A 25549-nucleotide genomic window follows, 5' to 3' on the forward strand; every position below is an offset into this window, starting at 1 on the left:
TGACAACAACATCAAGTTCCAATCTCAAGGAAATTAAATGGGAAACAAATATATATTAGTTCGAAATCTCAACGATAAGTTTATTCAAATATTAATATCTATATATATCTCGTTTCGGGTATTTTTTCTTATACGAGTTGTTCACTAGAAGCAGGGGTTCATGTGTCACACACTCACACCAACTACATCAAAGCCCGGAAACTACAATGTGGGATGTTTCCTTTAACATTCAAGTCAGATAACAGAAAAATAACGAAAAAAGAAAGATATAATGGATGAAATCGTGAAGATATACAAATGTGTCGGAAAACAGAAGAAAAGTTTTGTAAAATTACACCGAGCTAAAAATAGATGGTCCACGGTAGACATATTGTAAAGATGAGGACCCTATGCTCAAGTAAACTAGGTAAAAACAGAGATGTCAACTAGAGGTAAATGTTAATTCATCTCTAGTAAAGTTAACTATTTCTGGGAGCACAAGAAGCTGGCCAAGGAAGGACAGTTTGTCTCTATGTGTATTCAAACTAAAGGAGCATTTCTGGAGAATCCAAAGCGTGAAAAAGGAAGGGTCTTTTGGGGTTTGGGGGCTATTCTAGGTTTGAAGGAGTCTCTCATATATAAGCATATATGGAGACGTGAGAGAGCAGCAGAGAGGAGAAGAGAGCAAGAACACAATGTAGATCTAACAAGAAGAGTTAGAAAGGTGTAGAGATAGAGAAAACATGTATTAGTATAAGCTCATCATTGTTGTTCTCTGAGTGATACAGGAAGTAGTACATAGTGAGTCTAAGTACTAGTGAAGGGTATTAGACGGGTCACTTGTAGCTTCTTGTTATTGTAAACACTTTTATTCTTTATAGTGAAGTTTGGGGATCTATTGATCCCGACGGGACGTAGCGGCTTGTTAATGCCGTGAACCGGGTTAACAAATTCTTTGTGTGCTCCTCTTCTTCCTTTCTCTCTTTTCTGCTATTATCTTCTACTTCTTCTCTATATCTTGTTTGCTCTGTTTTCGTGTGGTTGTGTTGATGACAAAGCATGAAGCTTGAGGTGTTGTAGAGGTTGTCAAAAACCCTACACATATGACTATGTTACCTCATTATTATTTAATATTGTGAATAATCAATGTCTGATGATCAGAATAATTCATATTTACATCAAATTTCTTCTGATACGTGCATGTGACAACAATATCCAGTTCCAATCTCAAGAAAATGGGAAAATAAAAATATTAATTTGAATCCCAATGATAAGTTAATTTCACAATTTTTTTGATATAATTAAGATTCCAATAATATAATAATTTCTTTCATAAAATTCAGAAATTTTTATGTTTATATTTTTTAACTTTTCAAAAATGTTACATGTTTACCTTGTAGAACTCATCACTTGAATACACAATTTCTCTTATCTTTAAAAAAAGTACGATGAGCTTTTGGCTAAACATCAGGAAAGCCTGAGAGTGGTACTGATCGTTTCCTAACTTGATCGTGTAAATCGTTTGGGCTTATGCAATATATATGGTTAATGTTTGCAGTTAGATGGAGTGAAGAGCTTGTATTCAGAAAACTCTTCCAAAGATGTTGGAGATATTTGTAACATGTTATTAAGAACTCTAATGTATTCTAACGAGAGGAGAATTCATCTTGGTAATTCTTCCCAACTTTGCGGTTCATAAAACCATCGTGAGTTGTAATTCACTAAATAAATAAAAAAAATTAACTTATATTTATTGAACATAATTACATTCCATTTTACTTTCAAATTAATAAACAATAAAATATTAAGATTGAGTCATTGTTAAATAGATACATAATATAATAGGTATCAACTAATTTATCATTAAATTTAAAATCGAATTATCTTTATCAATTATCATAAGGAAAAATTGTTGGCTTGTCGCTAATCCATCGTAAAGCAATTTTAGCAAATTATTTTAATCTATCAATGATACATGTGGCTATTGTTAATTTCTTTTAAGATAATTTTCTAAGAAAAAAAAAAAGAACCGTTAATATTATTTTTTTTTAAAAGAAAAAAAAACTAAAACCATCAATATCCAAAGAGAGAAAATAAATAAAATTAACTACAATTTTTTTCGGATTACCCTAGAAAATAATGTACTGTTTTTACAATTATATATTTGTTTGTGTGTGTTTAGGTCATGTAAGCTTTTTAATATAAACAAGAAAACATATTTTTAGAGAAAAAAATCGCAATGTCATCTTCCAAATTTGCTATCTTTTGTATCATCCTTGTTTCCATGGCTAGCCTTCATGAATGTAAGTTATATAAATGATTTATCGTTCATTGTTTATCATCATCACCACCTCTCTATAATCACAACTGAATATTCCATATATAATCTTTTCAAATTTTTTTTTTTTTATATAGGTAATTTCTTCAAAGACCTTACCAGTCCATATTTGAAAGATCCATGTTATTACGCAAGAATTAAACAATATTGCTGCGAAAGTACTGTTCCGGGTGAGGGGATAAGCTGCTATGACACGGAAACACAATGTAGGAATGATTTTGCCAATAATCATTGTAATCCTTATGCAAAGAAGAACTAAGAAACTTGACGAATAGTTATACGTACTAAATATTTTCATACGTTTTACTCATAATATACAAGTTGTAAATATGCATCTGTATTTACAATATACAACTATGTAATGCAAAATGATAAACCTTCTTTCTCTTCTTTTTTATGTGGTATGTATTTTTCAGATTAATTAATTTAAGACTTGAATTTAATAATTAATATATTCTTTTATTTCAATTTTTGTGAGACTTGAATTTTTTTATTTCCTACTAACTCCAACCACTATGTACAACTTATATATTTAACTAAATATATAAATCCACAACTTCAAAACTAGTATTAACAAAAAAATGTAAATCAAGATTTTCATCATAATAATAACAATACGTTTTATGAAAAAATAATGATAATTAGGAATTATGTTAATTTATTGTCTTCAAGAATATTTTGCAACATTTAATATTTTTTATAAAATCAAATAAGGGTATTTCTTATCTTTGTCTTTAAAACTTCTCGTCAAGAAATAGAAATGATTAAGTGAAAAAAAAAGTAAAAAAAAAAAGTGAAAAAGTGGGTTTCTTTCTTAATTTTTATACTACAAAGAATTAAAAATTGAATTTATCACACGAAAAAATAATGACCAGTATTCAACAACATGATTCATTTAAGTATTTAACTATTAAGACTCACCGGAATCATAGCTGGCTCTACTCAAGAACTGTCCAAATCTAAAAACCCTCGTCTTCGAACCGACATATTTTTACTGCATATATTGAACATATTTAACTAGACACAATTAGATTTTGATGATGTTTCCTCATTAATTTAGGGACTCCATCACAGAGATACAAGTAAATGTGAAGAAGTTGATGGGTGCTTTTGAAAATATTCTGATGAAATTCCTACTTGATTATCATCAAGTCCGGTGAAGGTTGTAAAAAGGTATTGAAGTTTGTGACGTTTTTTTATAAATATGAAAAAGCAGATAGAGCAGGTCAAACAATTTCTAGAGACAATGCCGAATCTTGAACAAATGATATTATACTACGATACACCATACGATGACGATGTGCTTGACGTTTCCATGCAACTTCAAATGCTTCATAGAGTGGCTTCAGCTAAATGCAAGATCCAAGTAATCTCTGACAACCTTAGCTTATCGTCTTTCTTTTCCATAAGACCACAAGTGGAATGTGGACGGATACACCTTCTTCAATAGTACCTTTCCGGTTTGAAAGAGTTATACGTTTTTTGCGACGGTATAGCCACATATAAGGCTATAAACTTCCCGTGTTTTTGTCTGTCGTCATCTCTTGCCATATCTGTAGCTAATTTATCTGGCAAAGGATTTTCCCAAGCTAGGCCGTAGCCAGATAGAACAATTCTTGTACGTTGGCCTCTGTTCTGTTATTTGCCTCTTACTCTTTCAAATTCTTATTATTCATTCCACTTTTTTATGTAATAAAAATATATAACTAAAAAACAATGATAATTGCATACAAGTGAAGATTTACTACAAAATTTAAATTTGGAAAGTGTTCTGAAACATTTAAAGAGGGTCCCTAAATGATTTACTAACCTTTTCCGAAACATCCCAAAAAAAAGAAAGGTTAGTAAAAAAATAGATGTTTTGCACACAAAAAAAGAAATGAATAAAGATTTTAAGTTTACTTGGAGAAGTGGAAAGAGAGAGAGTCCCATCTCCAAAAAAAAACCTACGTCAAAACGCAGCCACCAAAACCTTGTAATAAGAAAAACATTTTACTGTGGTAACGCTTTAGTCCTAACTTCACTAGCAGTAATGAGTGCTGCTGCAAGCACAAGACACACCTCGTGGATGGTGGCTACGGCCATCGCTGCCGTGGAAACTCGTTGGAACTATCCTCTCCGTTTTTTCAACAAAGATGTGAGGGCTCGTCTTCGTGCCATCGCTGTCACTTCTCGTCCACCTTCCTCCGCTTCTTCTTCTTCTTCTTCTTCGGCTGATTTAGTCAAGGAGAATCATCCTATGCCTAAATCTGAAGCTTCCATGGAAAGAGTTATGTGTCTTAGCTGCTTTGGCCCAACCACTGTTCGATTCTAGATCTCTTCCTTTGTATGTGACTTTTTTTCTTCCATCGTTTTCTTGAATTTGATTAGTTAAGTTTCTTGTGGTAGCTAAGTCATGAATTACAAATCATATAGTTTGATTATTTGAGGCAAATCAATCGCTTATGTTGGCCACATTTTTTTACAACATTCTCCCAGGAAGAGATGAGACCATTTTCGTATATCCTGACCACCACAATGTTATTAGAGCAAAAACGATAAGCCGGACAGTTTGGCACGATTAATTCGTATATCTTTCGGTTGTTCCATTTGTTGACATTTCTAGGCAAGTGATTCTAGCTCAAAGGAGGTTTATTTAGAAGAAAGAAAAGCAAAAACGATAAGCCGGACAGTTTGGCACGATTAATTCGTACCGAACCGCATCATATCACTTTTGTAAATAATTTTCCTCAGAATTGGTTCTACTGAACTCTAAATAAAATCTGATGACAAAAAAAAAATGCAAAAACAAAAACTATTTACATTGTCCCAGAGCAATCAAAATGTTTTATTTTTCTATAAGATGAAAGTTATAGAGGTTGCACTTCGGCAACCTTAGATAATTTCATCAATATTCATTACACTCATATATATTCTTATATCGTGTCGTTGTTTGTCTCATAATGTGGGGCTTGTGATGTTTGCTTCAATACCTTGTCACAGATTAAACTTCAGACGAGAATTTAGGGATAATAACCCTGTTCATCGTAAACACGAGTTCTTCACCTCAAATATAAATTTAAATATATTTTCTGAAAAATCTTACATGTCTTTATTTATTTGTGAATGTACTTTCATAACTTATTTTCTAAAAATATTTTGAAAATAACATACGGATGATCTCATTAATTCTCTGAAAGAATGACTTCCTTAATTTATTGTATTTACATGGATATCCGTTACATACTTACATCTAATTTACGAACCAGAAACTAATAAAACACTAATATAGGCTACATTCACGAAAAGACAATCAACGTATTAGGTCCCATTTAAATCTTTTCCAAAGGTGGTAAAACAATTTTTGCTAGGTATTTATGTGAAGGTACAATATCTTTCTAAATTTTATATGACGTATTCCAAGTTCTTTATAATTCGTACTAAGCAATGATTTCTCACCCACTACAATGCCAATGATAATCTAGATTCCTGTAACGTCGTATTCATGACTTTATTAAATTTGGTTTGTTTTTTCCACAACTCCATTAGATTTGAGTGAATAGAAAGGGGTCGTCTAATGGATAATTGATCAAATTCTTTACCAAACGTGTCAAATGGTCCAAATTTAGATAGTAACAATTTCATTGAATAAAAGTCTTCTAGATCGTGGAAAAAGCATATAAATAATTAACCAAATTCAGATCCAAACCGGAAAAATGTGTATTGTAAAAATTTAAAATCTCCAAACCGGCTTTCCTTCGGTTTACCGTTAAATGATCTAATTTTAGTTTTTAAAATATAATTTCAGAACTCATACGTTTTGTTACGTTAGTACTATGTGTTGATCCTCGAGTTTACAATCTTCGTTTCTATAATCCAAACGTCAAGTTTAAAAATAAAGTTAACGACGGGATAAGTATTAAATGGTATTCTAAAAAGCGATTTAGGCGGTCGACTAGGCGCTCACGGCTCACGCGACGTATAGACAACTGTCTAATCTGCCTAAAATCCTATATACCTCGTTTTACTATATTTTTCTAGTTTTCAACTAATTTTATATTTCTATAAATAGTTATAAATGTTTATATAGTATTTGATATAGTTAAAAGAATATTTTGTATAATTTTTGTTTACGATTGAACATATATATATATATATATGTATTTTTTTAATAGACATTTTATATAATATTTATGTAAAAAATCATATTTATAATGTCTTTATTATAAACGCTTAACCGTCTAAAATTATCTATGTCCTAACTAAGCGTTCTAGGCGCTAGGCATTGGATCACTGTCCGTTTAACGCCTAACGTTTTCTTGAATACTATTAATTAAAGTTTTTTTCAAAAAAAAAACATTTTTTTAAAAAAATTCATTTCGAAACTAAAGAAAATATCCAAGAAATTTCCAAAAATGGTGGAACCTACACGATATGGTTCACATATTTTCCATGAAAGGATAACTATTTTGACTTTTCTCATCACGCTCAATAATAGCGTGTTGTTAATCCTTTACTCTATCTCTCTTCAAAGCTCTATTGATCTTACATCTTCTCTCTATTGTAGTAATGGATTTTTACGTTTTCCTTGGGACTGTTGCTGCTACGTTCTTCACTCTTTTGGGTACAATATTTTATATGATTTATGGAAAATTTCGAGTCCAAGAAACTATAATAACTACTTCTTCTTCACCTCCTACATCTCCCCAATCTTCTTTGTCTTGTAACCAGAAACACGATGTCTTCCCCAGCTTCCACGGGGCAGATGTGCGCAAATCATTTCTCAGTCACATTTTGAAAGAGTTTAAAAGAAAAGGGATCGATACGTTCATTGATAATAATATTGAGAGGAGCAAATCGATCGGTCCAGAACTCATAGAAGCAATCAAAGGATCTAAGATTGCAGTTGTCTTGCTCTCGAAGGACTACGCTTCCTCGTCGTGGTGCCTGAACGAGTTGGTGGAGATCATGAAGTGTAGGAAAATGTTGGATCAAACAGTGATGACAATTTTCTATGAAGTGGATCCAACTGATGTAAAGAAGCAAACCGGAGACTTTGGGAAGGTCTTCAAGAAAACTTGTATGGGTAAAACAAATGCAGTTAGTCGAAAATGGATCGAGGCTTTGAGTGAAGTAGCCACAATAGCTGGAGAGCATTCAATAAATTGGTTAGTTCTTTTTACCACATCTTACTGCCTTTTTTTTTTGTCAACCGACATTAATTAGATCTCAAAATAGCAATTCTTGAAAAATATTATTTACATATATGATATGATATGATGCGGTTCGGTACAAAGTTTTCATGCCAAATTATCCGTTTTAATATTTGTAATACGCGAAATTAAAGATGACATACTTGCTTGCCTCGATAGTCAATATAATATTATTTTTTTCAACAACTTTATTAGCTCTTAATATACTTCTTCGTAGCTACGTTTTAAATAATTTCCAGCCAAAAATATATAATTATGTGTACTTTATTATATGAATTCTATAAATGACTATTTACTTACAAATATAATTTATCTTCCCTTTTTTAGGGATACCGAAGCTGCCATGATCGAAAAAATCTCTACTGATATCTCGAACAAGCTGAATAATTCCACACCACTAAGGGATTTTGACGGTTTAGTTGGGATGGGAGCTCATATGGAAAAGTTGGAATTGTTGCTCTGCCTAGACTCTTGTGAAGTGAGGATGATTGGAATTTGGGGTCCTCCAGGGATTGGTAAAACCACCATCGTCAGATTTTTATATAACCAACTCTCAAGCAGTTTCGAGTTGAGCATCTTCATGGAGAATATCAAAACGATGCATACAATACTAGCTTCTTCAGATGACTATAGCGCGAAGTTGATCTTACAACGACAGTTTTTGTCAAAAATACTCGACCATAAAGATATTGAGATTCCTCACTTAAGAGTTCTGCAAGAACGTTTATATAACAAGAAAGTGCTTGTCGTTCTTGATGACGTGGATCAATCAGTACAACTAGATGCCTTGGCCAAAGAAACTCGGTGGTTTGGTCCTAGAAGTCGGATTCTAATCACAACCCAAGATAGGAAACTTTTGAAGGCACATAGGATCAACAATATTTACAAGGTGGATCTTCCAAATTCTGATGATGCTCTTCAAATCTTCTGCATGTATGCGTTTGGTCAAAAGACCCCATATGATGGTTTTTACAAGCTTGCGAGGAAAGTTACATGGCTTGTTGGTAACTTTCCTTTGGGATTAAGGGTTGTGGGATCATATTTTCGAGAAATGTCCAAGCAGGAGTGGAGAAAGGAAATACCAAGGCTAAGGGCTCGCCTTGATGGAAAAATTGAGAGCGTTTTGAAGTTTAGTTATGATGCCTTATGTGATGAAGACAAAGATTTATTTCTTCATATAGCATGTTTTTTCAACCATGAAAGTATTGAGAAACTAGAAGATTTTCTTGGGAAAACATTCTTGGACATTGCTCAAAGGTTTCACGTCTTAGCTGAGAAATCGCTCATATCTATCAACTCAAACTTTGTCGAGATGCATGATTCTCTAGCGCAACTAGGTAAAGAAATTGTTCGTAAACAATCTGTTCGGGAGCCAGGGCAACGCCAATTTTTAGTTGATGCTAGAGATATTTCTGAAGTACTCGCCGACGATACAGCAGTAAGTTTTAAGTCTCTCAATTTCTTCACTCCATACAAACTGAGTTTACTTATCTTATAACTAATAATTACTTCTATTTTTCTTTTTTTTTTTATTTCAGGGTGGTAGAAGTGTTATAGGGATATATCTCGACTTACATCGGAACGATGACGTATTCAATATAAGTGAAAAAGCTTTTGAAGGAATGTCCAATCTCCAATTCTTAAGAGTCAAAAATTTTGGTAATCTTTTTCCTGCAATAGTGTGTTTACCACACTGTTTGACCTATATATCTCGAAAACTTCGATTACTAGATTGGATGTATTTTCCGATGACATGCTTTCCTTCAAAGTTCAATCCTGAGTTCCTCGTGGAACTAAACATGTGGGGCTCCAAGCTTGAGAAGTTATGGGAAGAGATTCAAGTAAGTATATACTAGATATTGATTTTTTTCATGCAATATTTTAAATCACAGTTTTTAATCTCGAATCCATAACTTGTTCATCTTTCTACAATTATTAGCGTTTAAAAGAAGATGAGCTGACCATTTTTTTAGTTAATTTAAATTATGTATAATAAGCTTACTATAGTAGAATGTTATATAAGTAGTTTGTTTCGTACGTGTATACTATTTGGCGAATAACATGCTCACAAAGTTTTCTTCATTTTTTTTTGTACAGCCTCTTAGAAATCTCAAGCGGATGGATTTGTTTTCTTCTAAAAACCTAAAAGAACTTCCTGATCTCTCAAGTGCTACTAACCTCGAGGTGTTGAATCTTAACGGATGCTCAAGTCTAGTGGAGTTGCCCTTCTCTATTGGGAATGCAACTAAACTCCTAAAATTGGAGCTTAGTGGATGCTCAAGTCTCTTGGAGCTTCCATCCTCTATCGGAAATGCCATTAATCTTCAGACGATTGATTTTAGTCATTGTGAAAATCTGGTGGAGCTTCCATCCTCTATTGGGAATGCCACTAATCTAAAGGAGTTGGACCTTAGTTGTTGCTCAAGTCTGAAGGAGCTTCCCTCCTCTATTGGGAATTGCACTAATCTTAAGAAGTTGCACCTTATTTGTTGCTCAAGTCTGAAGGAGCTTCCCTCCTCTATTGGGAATTGCACTAATCTTAAGGAGTTGCACCTTACTTGTTGCTCAAGTCTGATAAAGCTTCCATCCTCTATCGGGAATGCCATTAACCTGGAGAAGTTGATACTCGCTGGATGCGAAAGTTTGGTGGAGCTCCCTTCCTTTATTGGAAAAGCCACTAATCTCAAGATTCTGAATCTTGGATATCTCTCATGTCTGGTGGAGTTACCCTCCTTTATTGGAAACCTTCATAAGTTGTCTGAACTAAGGCTGAGAGGATGCAAAAAGCTACAAGTTCTTCCGACCAATATCAACTTGGAATTTCTTAATGAACTTGATCTCACAGATTGCATCTTGTTGAAAACATTTCCGGTGATCTCCACAAACATTAAACGTCTCCATCTTAGGGGGACTCAGATAGAAGAAGTTCCTTCGTCCCTCAGGTCATGGCCTCGCCTTGAGGATTTGCAAATGCTATACAGTGAAAACCTCAGTGAATTCTCACATGTTCTTGAGAGGATCACAGTGCTGGAATTGAGTGATATAAATATACGAGAAATGACCCCATGGCTCAATAGAATCACTCGTCTACGTCGATTAAAACTCAGCGGATGCGGAAAACTGGTATCACTCCCACAACTTTCGGATTCCCTAATAATTCTGGATGCAGAGAATTGTGGCTCTCTTGAGAGACTAGGTTGCTCTTTTAACAATCCAAATATTAAATGTCTCGACTTTACCAACTGCCTCAAACTAGATAAAGAAGCAAGAGACCTTATCATTCAAGCAACGGCTCGTCATTATTCTATCTTACCCAGTAGAGAAGTTCATGAGTACATCACTAACCGAGCCATTGGAAGTTCTCTTACTGTGAAGTTGAATCAAAGGGCTCTTCCTACATCCATGAGATTTAAGGCTTGCATTGTTTTGGCTGATAATGGTGGCCGTGAAGCTGGTAATGAGGGACGTATGGAGGTATATATGACCATTATGGAAAGGCAGAATGATTTCATCACTTCTACGTATGTATCACTAAACCATATTTTTCCAGAATTTCTAAGGGAGCATATGTACACAGTCGAAGTTTTAGTTGACGTTGAGGTGACTTCGGATGAGCTTGTCTTTGATTTCCAGCTCAACAGTGAGAAATGGGAGATAGGAGAATGTGGGGTACTCGAACTGAAGAACCATGTTCAAACATTTTCGGAAATTGATTCTTGGGACAATTATTAGGAGAATAGGAAGTGATCGACACTATGAACGTCTGGGCGAGAGCCTATTGAATAACCAGCTCTGCAACGGAACTGAAGTGTAGAAACAAAGAGCAAAGAAGAGCCAATCTGAGTAACACATATCTCTACAGGCGAAAACCAACAATAGAACTGTTCATATCTTCTAAGATTACTTATATTAATGTTTCGTTTAGTTATTTTAGGGATTAGTCTGAAACAAATCGAGAACTTGGAAACCTATAGAAGTGTACATATTACATGAAAAAGTGGAATACATATTAAGAATCTGAAAGACTATTACGCAAATAACAGAACAGAGGCCAAAGTAATAGTTTTCATTGTTGCTTAAGCTAAAAACTATAACCAAAACAATGTTGGTCGTCTTTAAGAAGGGTAATCTTCAAACAGGAAAGGTACTATTGAAGAAGGTGAGTCCACTTGTGGAAAAGGAAAAAGATAAGCTGAGGTTGTCAGAAATTACTTGGATCTTGCATTTAGTTGAAGCTACTCTAGGAAGTATCTGAAGTTGCTTGGAAACTTCAAGCACATCGTTATCGTATGGTGTATTGTAGTATAATATCATTTGTTCAAGATTCGGCATTGTCTCTAGAAAATGTTTGTCCTGCTCTAACTGTTTTTTCATATCATCGTAGTTAAAAAAAGTTTCACCAAACTTCAATACCTTTACGACCTTCACCGGACTTGATGATAAACAAGTAGGAATGTCCTCAAAATATTTGCAAAGGCACCCAACAACTTCTTCACATTTAATTGTATCTTTGTGATGGAGTCCCTAAAATCATTAAGGAAACACCATCAAAAATCTAATTGTGTGTAGTTAAATGTGTTAACAAATGCAGTAAACAAAATGTGTTGGTACTTGGAAGACGAGGGTTTCTAGATTTGGACAATTCTTTAGTAAAGCCGGCAATGATTCCCATCCGACTTCTCCATGACGGTGAGTCTTAATCGTCAAATGTATCAACCTGTTGAATACCGGTATTGTTTCACAACAAAAAGTGAGTACCTGAAACAAAAACCAAATAAACAAGTTCACAATCTATCTGCAATCACTAACTCAAAGAATCAATGTTACGTTAATATACCTCAAGAGACTTATCAGATAAGTGAAGGATCTGAACATTGCTTACTCCCATAAGAAAATCTGTAGCATTACCAACCAAAAATCCATAGCTTGCTTGTGCACACTGATCATACGTCATTTGAAGATTGAGACTAGCTTCAACAAGCGAACAAAACTTCACTCTCGGGTACTTGACCGCAACGTAATCAGAGTATTCCAAGTAAACTAGATTTGGTGTATCAAATGAAACAGTATCCGGATTCTGATCATAGTCTATACAACATAGCTTCAATCTCTTAAAGGTTTTGGAAGACACAGAGCGGTTCGTAAAATCAAAGTAGACATTATCAGAACCAATTCCTCTAAGACAAGACAACCAGATAGAATCTTGTCAAAGTAATCACCAGCTTTTCCTATACTAATAGTATCAAGATAAAGAGTCTTAAGCTTTGGAAGAAAAACATCTTCCACATCAATGGCAGTAACATTTTGAGATTCTATCCTCAGACTAACAAGTGACTCACTCATAAAGACCTTAGAAGGAAGCTCACCACGATCTACACTAACGTGTAAATCAAGTTCCAACACGTTTAATATCCAACTAATGACACAAATTGGATCAATATCGATTCCCTTAGAGAGAACTTGTTTACAATAGAATTCTCTTGCAAACCCAAAACTCTATTCAAGAAATCGATAAACATTCTATTACTATCTTCACGATGATGTAGATTAACTAAGCCATCAAAATCAAGATTTGGTCTGAAAGCAAAGAGATAACGCCACTTTTTCGAGAGAAGTGAAGTCAAAGCAGAATCTTTTAGAGGAAGGAATGATAATATGTGGCAAAGTAGATTTGGTTCTGGTAGATTGTTGATTATGTCTTTGGAACTAAAGTCTATCTTTTTCGACTTCATAGTGACAGATCTCAACAACAGTTGAAACCTAAAAGGGAAGATTTTTAAGAGAACTTCAGAAGCTTAACCCCAAAAGACGAGAGCCCACAAAAGAAAATTGGTAGAGAGAAATAAGAATTTGACAATACAGAGAAAGAAATGAGGGAGCTCAAATGTTGCGAATTTTGAACAGCCGGATTCAGTGGTTGATTGTGTGAGAGAGGAAGTGAAAGAAGAGCAAATTAGGAATTTCTGATAGGTTTATTACCTCTAAAACGACGTCGGGTGATCTTTTTTTTTTTATCTTATTAATTTCTCTGTGTTACAAAAGCAATTTTTAATTTTTTGTTGTATGATAAAATTTAAGAAAGAAAAAAAAAATGCCGAAATTTACAATTTTACTTTTCACTTCCAAAAAATAAAAATAATCATATGAAATTCCAAATAATACACAATCTAGTCCTTATACATATATTGTAAATGTTTTCACGATTACATATATTTGTTTATTGTAATTCTAAATGTATAATTGAACTACTCATTTTGAGAGCTTTGATTTGCTATTGTTATATATCAACCTTTTAAAAATTTGACAATTGTGAAAAAAAAAAGGTTAGATTGCGTATTATTTTGGATTTTACAAAATTTTTCTACATTTTTTGAAGGTAAAGTAGCAAAAATTATCTACTTCCAGAGTTTTTTGCACAAAATTCTAGTTTTAAAGTGGCGTTTTTTTTGTGTGGTTCTAGTGTTTCTTCAGTTATTGGATTTTCTATACAGCAAATCATTAAATAAGTCTTATATTTTTGTTTCTATAGAATGAAAAATATACAGTATCTTTTGAAAGAATGAAAAAATAAATTAAGAGACAGTTTCGAAGAAGATTTTTTTTGTTACAACCAAATTAGATGAGATATATGAAGAGATTAGTGGCGTGAAGGCGACTCATGGTTTGCTTCTTCTTCTTTAGTTTGTTGCTTTGTTTCAGCATTTGCCACTTTTTTGTCTATCAAAGGCTTTATCATTGCCTCCAAGTCATCTATATCTTGTGTGACTTTTTCCACCTGCAATTTGTAAGTTTTGACTTAGTCAATCACAATCAAAAGTATATATATGTTTGATTATTATTTGGTTCCAAAACATCCCCCAAATGATAAACCAATAAAAGATACCCAAAAACATAGATCATATTTTCAAAATGTAATCTTTTACATTAGCCTTTGTTAGTGTTAGATTTTAGTAAGATTTTTATGTATATTTCATAGATCAATTTTTCTAATGATAAAGTGTTGTGGTGTACCTTGTGAAGGAAATCTTGGGTTAGATGTGCTTCATGGGCAGCAACCTCTGAAATGTGTTCTAGAACCAAAGCCACTTGTTTTAGTTTATTTTTCTCAGGCAGTTTCTCTGCCATTTCTTCAGCCATTTCGTCAGTCGCCGTCGCTACTTTCTCCACCATTTCTGCTACAGCCTCTACCCCTTCCACAACCAACTCCGCCTCTCCTGCATACATCACATCATTCCAATTTATAAAGTACTATGGCAAAGACAAGATTAGTGCTCTTTCGAAGAATGTTTTAAGATTACCACACATGACATTAACATATAATGTGATTCAAGTTCTTTTTAGCCAATGCAAATGAAAGATGTTAAAATTTTATTACCTTCTATTCGTTTCAGTTTTTGTAACCTTTCGTTGTTCCAGAAAGATAACACTAAGGATATCGCAGAACCTATAACCCATCTTCCCCTGCCATTTATTCTCCAAACTTTAGTTTATGAATTGAATTATCTAATGCAACTTGGTGTGTACGTATATCATAACCTTGCATGGTACATATTGTTTTATTCGACGTATATTAGAGGGATTGAGACAGAGAGATAAAGAGGAGTACCAAGAGGGAAAATTAAACCACTGGTTTGGAGGAGAAGGTTGCATCTTGGAGTCATTGGAAACATTACTAAAGTATCTCCCGGCATTAAGCGGATTTGATAACTTGAGACCTTGTGGACATATTTGGTTATGATAGTCTCTTCCAAATCGAATAATCGCCGGACATGGATTCATAGATGTTTTCCTCTCAACTTTGTTATATATTTGTAAGACTTCCGCAAGGCCCTGTCGATACACCGCAAAACCTCCGCTCTGCATTCTCCGACTTAGATACATCATCAATCCGTTTTATGAAATCAACTTTGTTGAAAAAATCATAAGAACAACTTTAATATATACATGCATATTTACATTAATGTATTCAGTTTATGTGTGATATTGGTTAAGCGTATGCTTAAGATAAAAGGCTTTTATGTGTAGTAACGCTTTGGAAAGACTAAAGAGGTTGAACACGCCAAGAAATGAGGTTGTCTTTATATCTTTTCCTCTATACTCTATAGTCTATATATAACTTACTTGTATTAATTGAGAAGTACAAATTTAGACTTAAATTTGAAACAGAATTTACTTCAAAAAGCAATTGAATTAAATAGGAAACCTTCTTTAAAAAATTTCATATTGTAAATTGGAAATATTGTTTCCTTCCATATTAGAATAAATAATTTTCAGCATCTTCTTCAAAGATTTTTTTAAAATAAAAATTAAATAAATTGACATTTTCTTCCTTTCTGGACATAAACCTAAATTAAGGAACATAATATTGAAAGTCAGCTATACTCTTGGCAATGAAGTGTATAATTGGTTTCGACAACTAAGATGTAGCATTTTTTACAGACTTTTTAGATTTGGTGAAGATGGTATCTTCTTCAACCGAAAAGGTCGGCGGTCTTAGTTTATCTAGAGGAACTACAGAGCGACAATGAAGAATTCACAACCTTCTCTTTATCTTTAATTTCTCGTAATGTGCAAATGTAAAAACGGATAATTTGCGCGGAAAGTTTGCACTGAACCGCTTCATGTCACTTATGTAAACAACATTCCTCAGGTTTGACTTGTTTGAGCTCTAATAAAAATTGGATGACAAAAAAATAAAATAAAATTGAAAGTCATTAAATATGAAACCGATCCACAACTCAACAGAAGAACAATACACAACTGTTTATAGGTTTTCACAATAAACCAAAAGTAACCAACTAGACCGGAAAAAACTTAGACATGGAAACATAAAATGCAAAGCTTCTTTGTTTACTAATCAAAATTCATGAACTCACGAACTGCGATTTCTGCAGTTGCATTCGAGAAACAGGAGTACACCTAAGAGGATGAGCCATGTTTAAGGTAATTCCAGCAACAGTCTCTTCCATGTTGACCTTATCTCCATTGGTTCTCCAGTCAAAGCAATGCACCATCATTCCTATTGCGGTTCCTACAAATATATAACCTAGATTTACTCCAGGACATCCTCTTCTTCCGCTGCCAAAAGGAATGTACTTAAGTTCTTGCTCTCTCTCCTCTTCTTTTCCTCTTGAAGAAGCTAGAAACCTCTCTGGCTTAAACTCATCAGGATCTTCCCAAGAATCGGGATCTCTCATCACGGCATAAGCATTAACAACAAGTGTTGTGTTCTTTGGTACGTAACAGCCTCCAATCGTACATCCATCTGTGACTTTCCTTCCCAAGAGAGGTGCTGGTGGGTGTAATCTTAGCCCTTCCTTGATGACCGCTTGCAAATAAGGGAGGTTCGGTAGATCCTTCTCTTGAATCAACCTTGTTTTGCCTACAACAGAATCGATTTCTTTTCTCAATCTCTCAAGAATGTTAGGCTTCTTAATGATCTTTGCCATTGTCCACTCGATTGTTTGCGCTGAGGTGTCAGTGCCTCCAAGGATAAGCTCCTGTAATAAAAAAAAACACAGGACAATTAATGTTGTTGTATTGGATTTCTCAATGAATCCACCAAGTGAAAGGAGAATTTACCACGAACAAGGACTTGAGGTGGTCCCTAGTGATCTTATACTCTGCCTTTCCATCTCGATAAACAGCCAACAGCACATCCATCAGGTCCATACCATGATCATAGTCCGTTTTCTCTTCGTGTTCCACAATAATCCTTTCAAGAAGCTCGTCGAATTTGCGGGAAACATCCAGTGTCTCTTTTTTGAACGGTGAGATTCTGAGTATCTCAAACAGCCTGCGTAACACTTGTGTCAAGAAAAGTTTCTTAAACAAGGCAAATGTCTCGGTGACCAATCCCCTAACTCTCTCTGCCTCACCGTTCTCCTCTAAACAACCCCTACCCATAATCATCTTGCAGATGCTATTGTTAGTCAGCTTTATTGCTTCCTTAGCAATCTCGACAGTCTCGCTTTTCATTTCCTTACTAAGCAGGTTTGCGTGAAACCGTTCTAGTTCATCTGCACGGGCGCCTCGTGACTGCTCGAGTGCCTGAGGTCCGAACAGCTTTGTGACCATGAGCTTCTTCATGAACTTCCAGTAATCTCCATAAGGAGCCATTACAAAGCTTGAAGACCCAAAAAAGAGACACTCGTCAATCGGAGGGTGGCCGTGGGATGAGATGTTCACGTCATGCGTCTTGAAGATCTCGTAGGCCACAGAGGCAGAGGAGACCAGGACTATGGGGACATTGAAGATGCGGAGACAGAGAAGAGGTCCATACTTAGAGGAGAGTTTCTGAAAGGCTTTGTGAGGTAGATCAAAGAGTAAAAGGTGAAGATGTCCGATTATCGGAAGAGAAGGAGGGCTCGGAGGCAGATCACAGCCTCGTGAGCCCTTTGGCTTCTTGAAGAAGAATACAAAGATGCAAATGACTGTGAATATGGATAAGAGGATCTGAGGATGAAAATGAATTTTTTGAAAGTCAACGACGATTGTTGCCATTGTTTCTCAAAAACAAAGGGGGCAGATACAGAACTACTGAATAATCCATGAATATGTTATATAGTATAAGACCAAGCATGCTTTGTTCATTACATTAAAAAATGTTATCTGACTGAACGAACGTGAAAGCGTTGTGAGAGAGTCGAGGAACAAATTAATAATATCAATAACTAAATAATTAGCGTTCACCGCCCAAGGTGACAGCTAATGTGATGTGAGGAATCGAGAGATTTAAGATTGACTCACAATGTACACAATGTTCTTCTTTGCTCTTCTTTCTTTTTTTTTTTTTTTTTTTTTTTGAATACCAGGAGATTCTAGTCCGAAGCCCGTGATCTTCCCAGACCCGAAACCACAGCATGTAATATTAGTTTCGTCCCAAGCGTCACTCGAACCGTCTTTACTCTTCTTTTGAATACCTTCTCCCAAAAGTGCTAGATTTTCTTGCTTCTGTTCCTCCTCGTTCAAGACGTTTATATAACTGAACTGAAGCAAGACCTCAAGAATTAAAAAGAAGTCTAATGTTATTGAACCAGATTGGTTTGTTATGTAAACAGCCAAATATGAAATACTTGTTCATCAGACTCAATCCTTGCCATTCTCGGCAGTCGGCACCACCATCCGCAACCGCAATACTTCTATAAATTAATAAAGTTTCACTGTCTCTACATTATTAATTTACTCAGGTTTTAGTGTATATCAAATACTAACATGGTAATACTATAAACAAGTCTAGAAATTCTTGGTTTTCCAAAACATATTAACAAAAGTAACCGGAGATAGAGATAATTATGTGTTTGGCTAAAAGTAATTATAAATCCACATGAAGTGAAAGCACTTTGCCCCATTTTAGTGATTTGTGGTGGGATGGTAGAGGCTGGGAGCTGGGGCGTATTCTGCCATATATCACAGAAAATGCAAGTTTAAGATTGGGGGTTTTGGTGGTTGATAAGGTTAGCAAGAGATCATTTGTCATGGGGAGTGAGTGTTGATGGAGCCTTCACCGTCAAATCTGCATACTCACTATTAACCTGCAATTGTGAGTCACGACCTAACATGGAAAGGTTCTGGACATGTGTGTGGAGTAGTTTGGGTCCAGAGAGGGTGAAAATCTTCTTGTGGCTGGTAGGAAACCAAGCTATTATGTCAAATGCTGAAAGATATCGACGCCATCTCTGTGATTCTACAATATGTCAAGTGTATAAGGGAGGGGAGGAGACCATTTTACACATATTGCGGGACTGCCGGGCTATGAGTGGTATATGGCAGCGCCATTGACGGTAGAAGCTTTGGCCTTTAAGATCTTATTGATAACAAAAAGCTATAGAAGCTGTGTTTGTTATTTAATTATATTTATTATTATTAAATATATATTATAAATATAAAGTGATATTAAAATTAAATCATGTTGTAACATAGTGACAAAACAAATATTTTATTAATAATAAAAAATAAAATACAAACTTTTTAAAATAAATGACTAAATAAATATTCTCGACAAACAAAATGGATATGTATTACTCATTCATTTCTTCTTTCAATAACCAAAAATTGCATTAAGAAGTGCGATAAACTGAGAAAATTCGGGATTATTATGATAAATGTTGTTTTGCTTCATCAAATTATCCAACTGATTTTTCCCATGTTTCCAACACAAATTACTTCTGAAGATTTCTTTCTTTATGAATAGCACTTAAATCCTTTTTGTTGTTATTCAGATTTTGAATGGCCTATATGAACCATATATGGTTTTTGAAAAATGTTAATTATGTAAACTCTCTTACACCTACATTAATGTTGATGATAAAAATAAAATAATTATTAGTAAAATAGATTTTAAAAGAAAGATAGAAAATTAATAATAATTAATTTATTAAAAATGATTGGTGAAAAAAATATACGTAAACTTGTGGAGAGTTTTAATTATCATGGGAAGAAGAAGAAAGAAAGCTTTTAAATTTATTTGTTTAAAAACTATGTATTCGAAGCTGTAAAAATAAGATAAATAAAGAACAAAAAAAAAAGACTTTTTGCCCAAAAAAATAAATAAAATAATAATAATAATAAGGCTTTGAGAACTTATAAAAAAAATTAAAGTAAAAAAAAAAACATGATTGGCAAAATAAGACTGTGAAGACTTTAGAACACTCTCAAAGCCTTGAAACTTGAAAGTCTATCGCCAATCAACCCCACTATTACACTCACTCTTTTTAATCACTCTAGTTGTTCTATAATTATCATAAATCATATTTAATATCATATAACAACTATCTAATTGTTGGCTTCTTTTTTATTTATGTACTAGTATTTATTCTGTCCGTCGGGTCAAACATTCAGCTAAGAAAATATTAGGAAGTTTACATTTTTCATGATATTGTTCTGCATACTGTTATTTGTTTTCCAAAGATTATTTATGTTTTAGCAACTTAAATGAATTCGTTTTCTGAAAAAAATATTTTGGAAAAAATGATTTTGATACACCAAATGTAACTATCCTAAACTGGATGCGCGGAAATATTAACAAAACTTGAAGAGTACATTGAGTGGATTTGCATCGTTAACACATTTTTAGTATCATGTTTTATTTTAATCTTGGAATTTACAAAAAAAAAAAAAAAAAACGGAGTAATAGATCTTATTGTTGACAGGTTTCAAACACTAAATATATGCCTTAGACAGAAATTGCATAATGAATTAAGAAACATGATTAGATGATGGGTTACATAATTAACAATGTTAATTTAACATGAACACAAAGTAGACGTCCCTTCCACAATGGAGATTTTGTTGTTTCAAAGACATACAAGGAGGTTTGATTTCATTCATAACACATTTCTATGGAACTGTTTCTTAAATAGTAGCGTGTTGGCTTTAATTTGCGTTCTGATTTCTGGTGGGCTTGTGGTGGTGGATCTTCACCCACTTCCATTTTCCTCCTTTTTGAAGCCTATTCATTCTTTTTGTTCCTTCCTTTCACAAGTATTATTGGGATGAAGTTTTGTCCGACCGTTGGTTTTGACTATCTGAAAAATAAAACCAGTTTACAGGAAGATTCTAGTTTTAGAACAGAGAAGGAAAAAAGAAGTAAAACTTGTTGATGTAAATTATTTAGTGAATGAAAATCTAAGAGACCACATTTTGAGTTTCAAATTCGAAAAGAGTATACCTAGATGTGTGGTTAGAACATTGCCTCGCAACTGTACCCATAGACATTGGTAGCATAGGAAGAGAAGAGTGGTTGCCATTAGAGTATACACATGTGAAGTAGAGCGGCCTTCGTCATAAAACGAAAGAGAGACATAATAAACAATTAATAACCCATTAGTTAAGGCTTTTGCAGGGAGAAGAAGATAGATTACACATTTACACACGAAAAATAGTAACTGTTAGTAAGAGCTTCTCTTAATCAAAGAAGAATCTGTGGTTTTTGTGGTTTCTTAGAATCAAAGATTTCATAATCGTATCGAATATATACGTAAGAAGATGGAAGAGAGATGGGGAGTTAGTGGAGATCGTGGAGAAGCGGAAAAATTATAAACCCTAGTACAAATAAAGGATATTTTGGGGAGGGTTTACAAAATAAAAAAAAAACTAAATTAAATTACGCAAGTTATAAAAAAAAGCCAAAAAGGAAATTGTGAAAATATATGGGGGTGATTGGCACAAGGCTTTGAAAACTTCAAACCATATCTAAAGTTTTCAAAGTTGTTTTTTTTTGCCAATTAGCCTTTTTGGACTGTAGATTTTTTTTAAAGTTTTCAAAGCTCTTTTTTTTTCCTTCTTTAGGGGTGATTGCACAAGGCTTTGAAGACTTCAAGACATAGGCCTTGAATGGTAAACGTTTCTTTGGTGGGAAAAATTTAAAAAAGTCTGAACCACTTTTTTCATCCATTCAACAAAAGATCAAAACAAATATGAAAAAGTACAGGAAACACAAGTGGTCCAAATATTTTGTTTTTAGTGATAAAAGAGGGAGAAATATGGGAGGTACGTCTATAGTAAAACTTCTTGAAAAGAGTAGTATGCTATCCATATTTGGCACACCTATCTAATATAATAATATATATTTATTTTCTGTTTTATTATTAAAGACATATATATATATATATATATATATCAATACATGTATCTCAAATGAAAAACAAGTATAAGATCTCTCTCTTTTTTGAAACATTGTCTAAAAGAAGTTCAGTTCATCCTTACTTCGCACGAATTTTCCAAACACCAAGTTGAAAGTATTTTTTCCAAAAGTTCAAATATAATTCTATATATACAATTTTTAGTTAGTTTTATGTACAAAAAATATCTAATATAAATTTTCATCACTTTAAATAATTACTGTCATTTATAATTTTTAGATTTTGCTAACTTTAATTATAAAAATATTTAAGTAAGTTCCTAATACGTATAATTTATAAATTGTTGTAATAGATTCAATAAAAATAATGTGTAGACATATAATTGTTCAATAAAATTACTCATATAGATTTTGAATAATATGAATGTAATATTTGATAATTAGAAAAAATGAAATTATGATATCTATGTATATGATACAAGTAACTAAAATACGGTTAAAATTGAAACAGTCAAAATACAATTGATTATTCATTTAATAAAATATAATTCAATTTACGGTTTTATTTTTGTCATACAGTTTTAAAATAGTTCATAGTATGTCTAATATAAAATATTATTTTTAATATTATTGATATATAGATATGACGTTCAATCGCCGACAAAACACAAATAATATCGGGGAAGCTGATACACATTTTTCTACGAAAACTTCAACACGGATAATGGCTACAATGAGACTGCATAAATTTATCTGAATTTCAAATTTTTCAGATGATGATTTTGCAGAAGTAATGGGAAAGACAGAGAGTACGGACACAAATTCTGAGACTGATCTAGGGATATGGAAGATGCAGAAGTAATTGATAGCGATCTTATGACAAATATCAGAGAAAATATTGCAGATATACTATGGGAAAATAAAAATAGTAGATATTAATCTTTTTTGTTGTTGTATTTTAATTTTTTTTTAACATTTTAAAAGTTATCACGATAAATATATTTATTGTATTTGTAAATAATACTATATTTAAATATTATATAATATGATCTGCTTTTACCGTTCAAATATTTATTTTGAACTGCCAGATCTGCTTGAACCGCACATGTACCGCTAGATCCGCTTTTGTCCAGCTTGATCCACTTGATCCGCTTAATCCGCTCCGCCCGATACGCTTTCTCCATTCGGAGCCATATCTAGTGTCTTCACAGTTTTTTTTAGCCAATTAGACGTTTTTACTTTAATTATTTTTATAGTTTTTAACGCCCTTCTTTTTTCTTTTTCTTTGTTTCTCTTCTTTTTTAAAAGCCTTTCAAACAAATATTTATTAAAAGATTTTTTCTATCTTCTCCCTAAATAACTAAATACTTTATACAATTTTACATATATTTTTCATAAACTATTTTTAATAGATTAAATATCTTTCAATTTTTATCTTTCTTTTAAGATCCATTTCACTAATAATAATTTTATTTTCATCATCTCACCATTAATGTGGGTGTAAGAAAGTTATACAAAATACATTCATCTATGTAGCCATAAGACTAATTATTTTGGTTTCGCTCCGATCTTGTCCTAAACATATGTCATTTCTGAATGAAATGAATGGTTATTAAAAAATGATGAATAATAATTATTTAGTTTAGCTCTTGAGAATATTTTTATATTCATTTTTTTTTGTCATCTTTCTATACTCATTTATTTATAAGTTTCTGTAATTTTCTAAATTTATTTCTAACATTATTTGTATTTGTTATTAATATGAATACATAACAGTCACATTTTCTACACCTTTGTTCTACCAATCAGATTTTAACAGCCAAAGTTTCTACAGTCAAAGTTTTACAGCCAAATTCTCTACAGCTCAAGTTTTTAAAGTCAAAGCTTCTAAAGCGTAAACTAACAGTCGCTACTAATCGGCCCCTTTGTTTTCCTTCTTTTTTAAAAGTTTCATAAACGAGACTTTCAAACAAATAATTATTAAAAGATTTTTTTATCTTCTCCCCTAAATAATAAAAATTTTATACAAGTTTACATATGTTTTTTCACAAACTATTTTTGATAGATTAAATATCATCAATTTTCTATCTTTCTTTTAAGATCCGTTTCATTAATAATTATTTTATTTTCATCATGTCACCATTAATGTAGGTGTAAAATATTTATAGAAAATACATTCATATATGTAATCCTAAGACCAATTATCAGGGATTCACTCTGATCCGGTCCTAAACTTCTGTCATTTTTTTAAAATAAATATTTTATTAATAATTAATTTGATTTTGAATAAATCTACCTTCTTAATGAAATGAATGGTTATTAAAAAAAGAATGACTAATAAATATTTAGATATTTCTTGAGAATATTTCACTATTCATTGATTTTTAAGTTTTTGTAATTTCTAAATTTATTTTTAACATTATTTGTATTTATTATTAATATTAATAAATAACAATCACATCTTCTAGAGCTTTGTTCTACCAATTAGGTGCATGATTGGTTGGACTGTAAGTCTGACTTACAGCCTTAATTTTTCTTAAAGCCTTGATTATGTACCAATCGTGTTGTACCTTTATTTTTAAACTTACAACCCAAATTTTTTTTCCTTTTTTTAATATTGTAGTAGAATTTTCTTGGCTGTAGAAATTTTAATTCATTAGATAAATACAAAAAATTAAAATTATCAACATAAATATATAACAAAAAATAAAGATAACTTCTAAAAAAATGATAATTATCAAACCTAAAAGAAAAAAAGATGTTATAAATATACATCAAACGTGAACTTTTAAAATTCATTACTTTGATACCAAACAAATCTAAAATTTGTGTTTCCATAGTAATGAATTGCAATGAATTTATGGAATAATCATAGGTAAAATTTGATTTCTTTAATCAAGAATTCATAGGAGTTTTTATTTTTATATGATCATAATATATTTATTTAAATTAGTAATGCAAGGCATTTTATTTACTATAAAAAAAACTTTTATTACAACTATTAGATTTATTAATCCATTTTTTATAAATATTTAAAATCTAAAACTTACAGCAATAATTTTACAGTTACAGTCCAACCAATCACCCACTAGATTGTAATAGTCAAAGTTTCTACAAGGAAAGTCTTTACAGCCAAATTCTATGCATCTCAAATTTTTAAAGTCAAAGCATATAAAGACAAAATTAACACTCGCTACCAATCAGCCCCTACGTTTGACAAAATTGAGTTTTTAAAGATGTTGTCGCTATGTTTTTCCTTTGCCATACCTCCTTTTTTTCACTCTTTGACATCTTACATTGCATAATTTTATTGGTCAGGTGAATATTAATCTATAATATAAAAGATTTTTTTTGTAAAAACCGAGAAAACATTTTTAATATCTAGCAGCACTTTGGTTTCTAACATTATTTGTTGGATATTATGCGAGTTTAAATTGTGTGTATTAATTACCAATAGAA

The 25549-nt window shown here is 32.6% G+C and overlaps 4 protein-coding genes and 1 pseudogene across 7 annotated transcripts; 2 read left to right on the forward strand and 3 right to left on the reverse strand.

Moving 5' to 3' along the window:
• Positions 1 to 3521: 3521 nt before the first annotated feature.
• AT2G14070 (wound-responsive protein-like protein) lies at positions 3522 to 4792 on the forward strand (the record flags this gene model as incomplete). The annotated part of the gene is made up of 2 exons (NM_126979.2): positions 3522 to 3709; positions 4229 to 4792. The coding sequence occupies 2 exons, from the start codon at positions 3522 to 3524 to the stop codon at positions 4629 to 4631; spliced, it is 591 nt and encodes a 196-aa protein (NP_179023.1). The 3' UTR covers positions 4632 to 4792.
• Positions 4793 to 6759: 1967 nt separating this feature from the next.
• On the forward strand, positions 6760 to 11543 carry AT2G14080 (Disease resistance protein (TIR-NBS-LRR class) family; the record flags this gene model as incomplete). 2 transcript variants are annotated; one of them, NM_001335412.1, is made up of 5 exons in its annotated part: positions 6783 to 6920; positions 7028 to 7464; positions 7837 to 8947; positions 9048 to 9350; positions 9607 to 11241. In NM_001335412.1, exons 2-5 carry the CDS (start codon positions 7265 to 7267, stop codon positions 11239 to 11241), a joined length of 3249 nt encoding a protein of 1082 aa, NP_001323706.1. In that variant the 5' UTR covers positions 6783 to 6920; positions 7028 to 7264. The 2 variants fall into 2 exon arrangements, with proteins under 2 accessions (NP_179024.1, NP_001323706.1); NM_126980.3 differs by having other exon boundaries at positions 6760 to 7464; positions 9607 to 11543.
• Positions 11455 to 13450, reverse strand: AT2G14090 (annotated as a pseudogene). Its single transcript has 3 exons — positions 12347 to 13450; positions 12121 to 12267; positions 11455 to 12033 (listed from the first exon to the last, which is right to left on the reverse strand).
• Positions 13451 to 14023: 573 nt separating this feature from the next.
• On the reverse strand, positions 14024 to 15570 carry AT2G14095 (uncharacterized protein). 2 transcript variants are annotated; one of them, NM_126981.4, is made up of 4 exons: positions 15116 to 15570; positions 14885 to 14970; positions 14521 to 14723; positions 14024 to 14284 (listed from the first exon to the last, which is right to left on the reverse strand). In NM_126981.4, exons 1-4 carry the CDS (start codon positions 15391 to 15393, stop codon positions 14147 to 14149), a joined length of 705 nt encoding a protein of 234 aa, NP_565361.1. In that variant the 5' UTR covers positions 15394 to 15570; the 3' UTR covers positions 14024 to 14146. The 2 variants fall into 2 exon arrangements, with proteins under 2 accessions (NP_565361.1, NP_001324718.1); NM_001335413.1 differs by lacking the exon at positions 14024 to 14284 and having other exon boundaries at positions 14348 to 14723.
• Positions 15571 to 16123: 553 nt separating this feature from the next.
• CYP705A13 (cytochrome P450, family 705, subfamily A, polypeptide 13) lies at positions 16124 to 18012 on the reverse strand (the record flags this gene model as incomplete). The annotated part of the gene is made up of 2 exons (NM_126982.2): positions 16124 to 17009; positions 17092 to 18012. The coding sequence occupies 2 exons, from the start codon at positions 18010 to 18012 to the stop codon at positions 16374 to 16376; spliced, it is 1557 nt and encodes a 518-aa protein (NP_179026.1). The 3' UTR covers positions 16124 to 16373.
• Positions 18013 to 25549: the final 7537 nt, after the last annotated feature.

Source organism: Arabidopsis thaliana, chromosome 2 (genome assembly GCF_000001735.4).
Source record: "Arabidopsis thaliana chromosome 2, partial sequence".
Taxonomy (NCBI): domain Eukaryota; kingdom Viridiplantae; phylum Streptophyta; class Magnoliopsida; order Brassicales; family Brassicaceae; genus Arabidopsis; species Arabidopsis thaliana.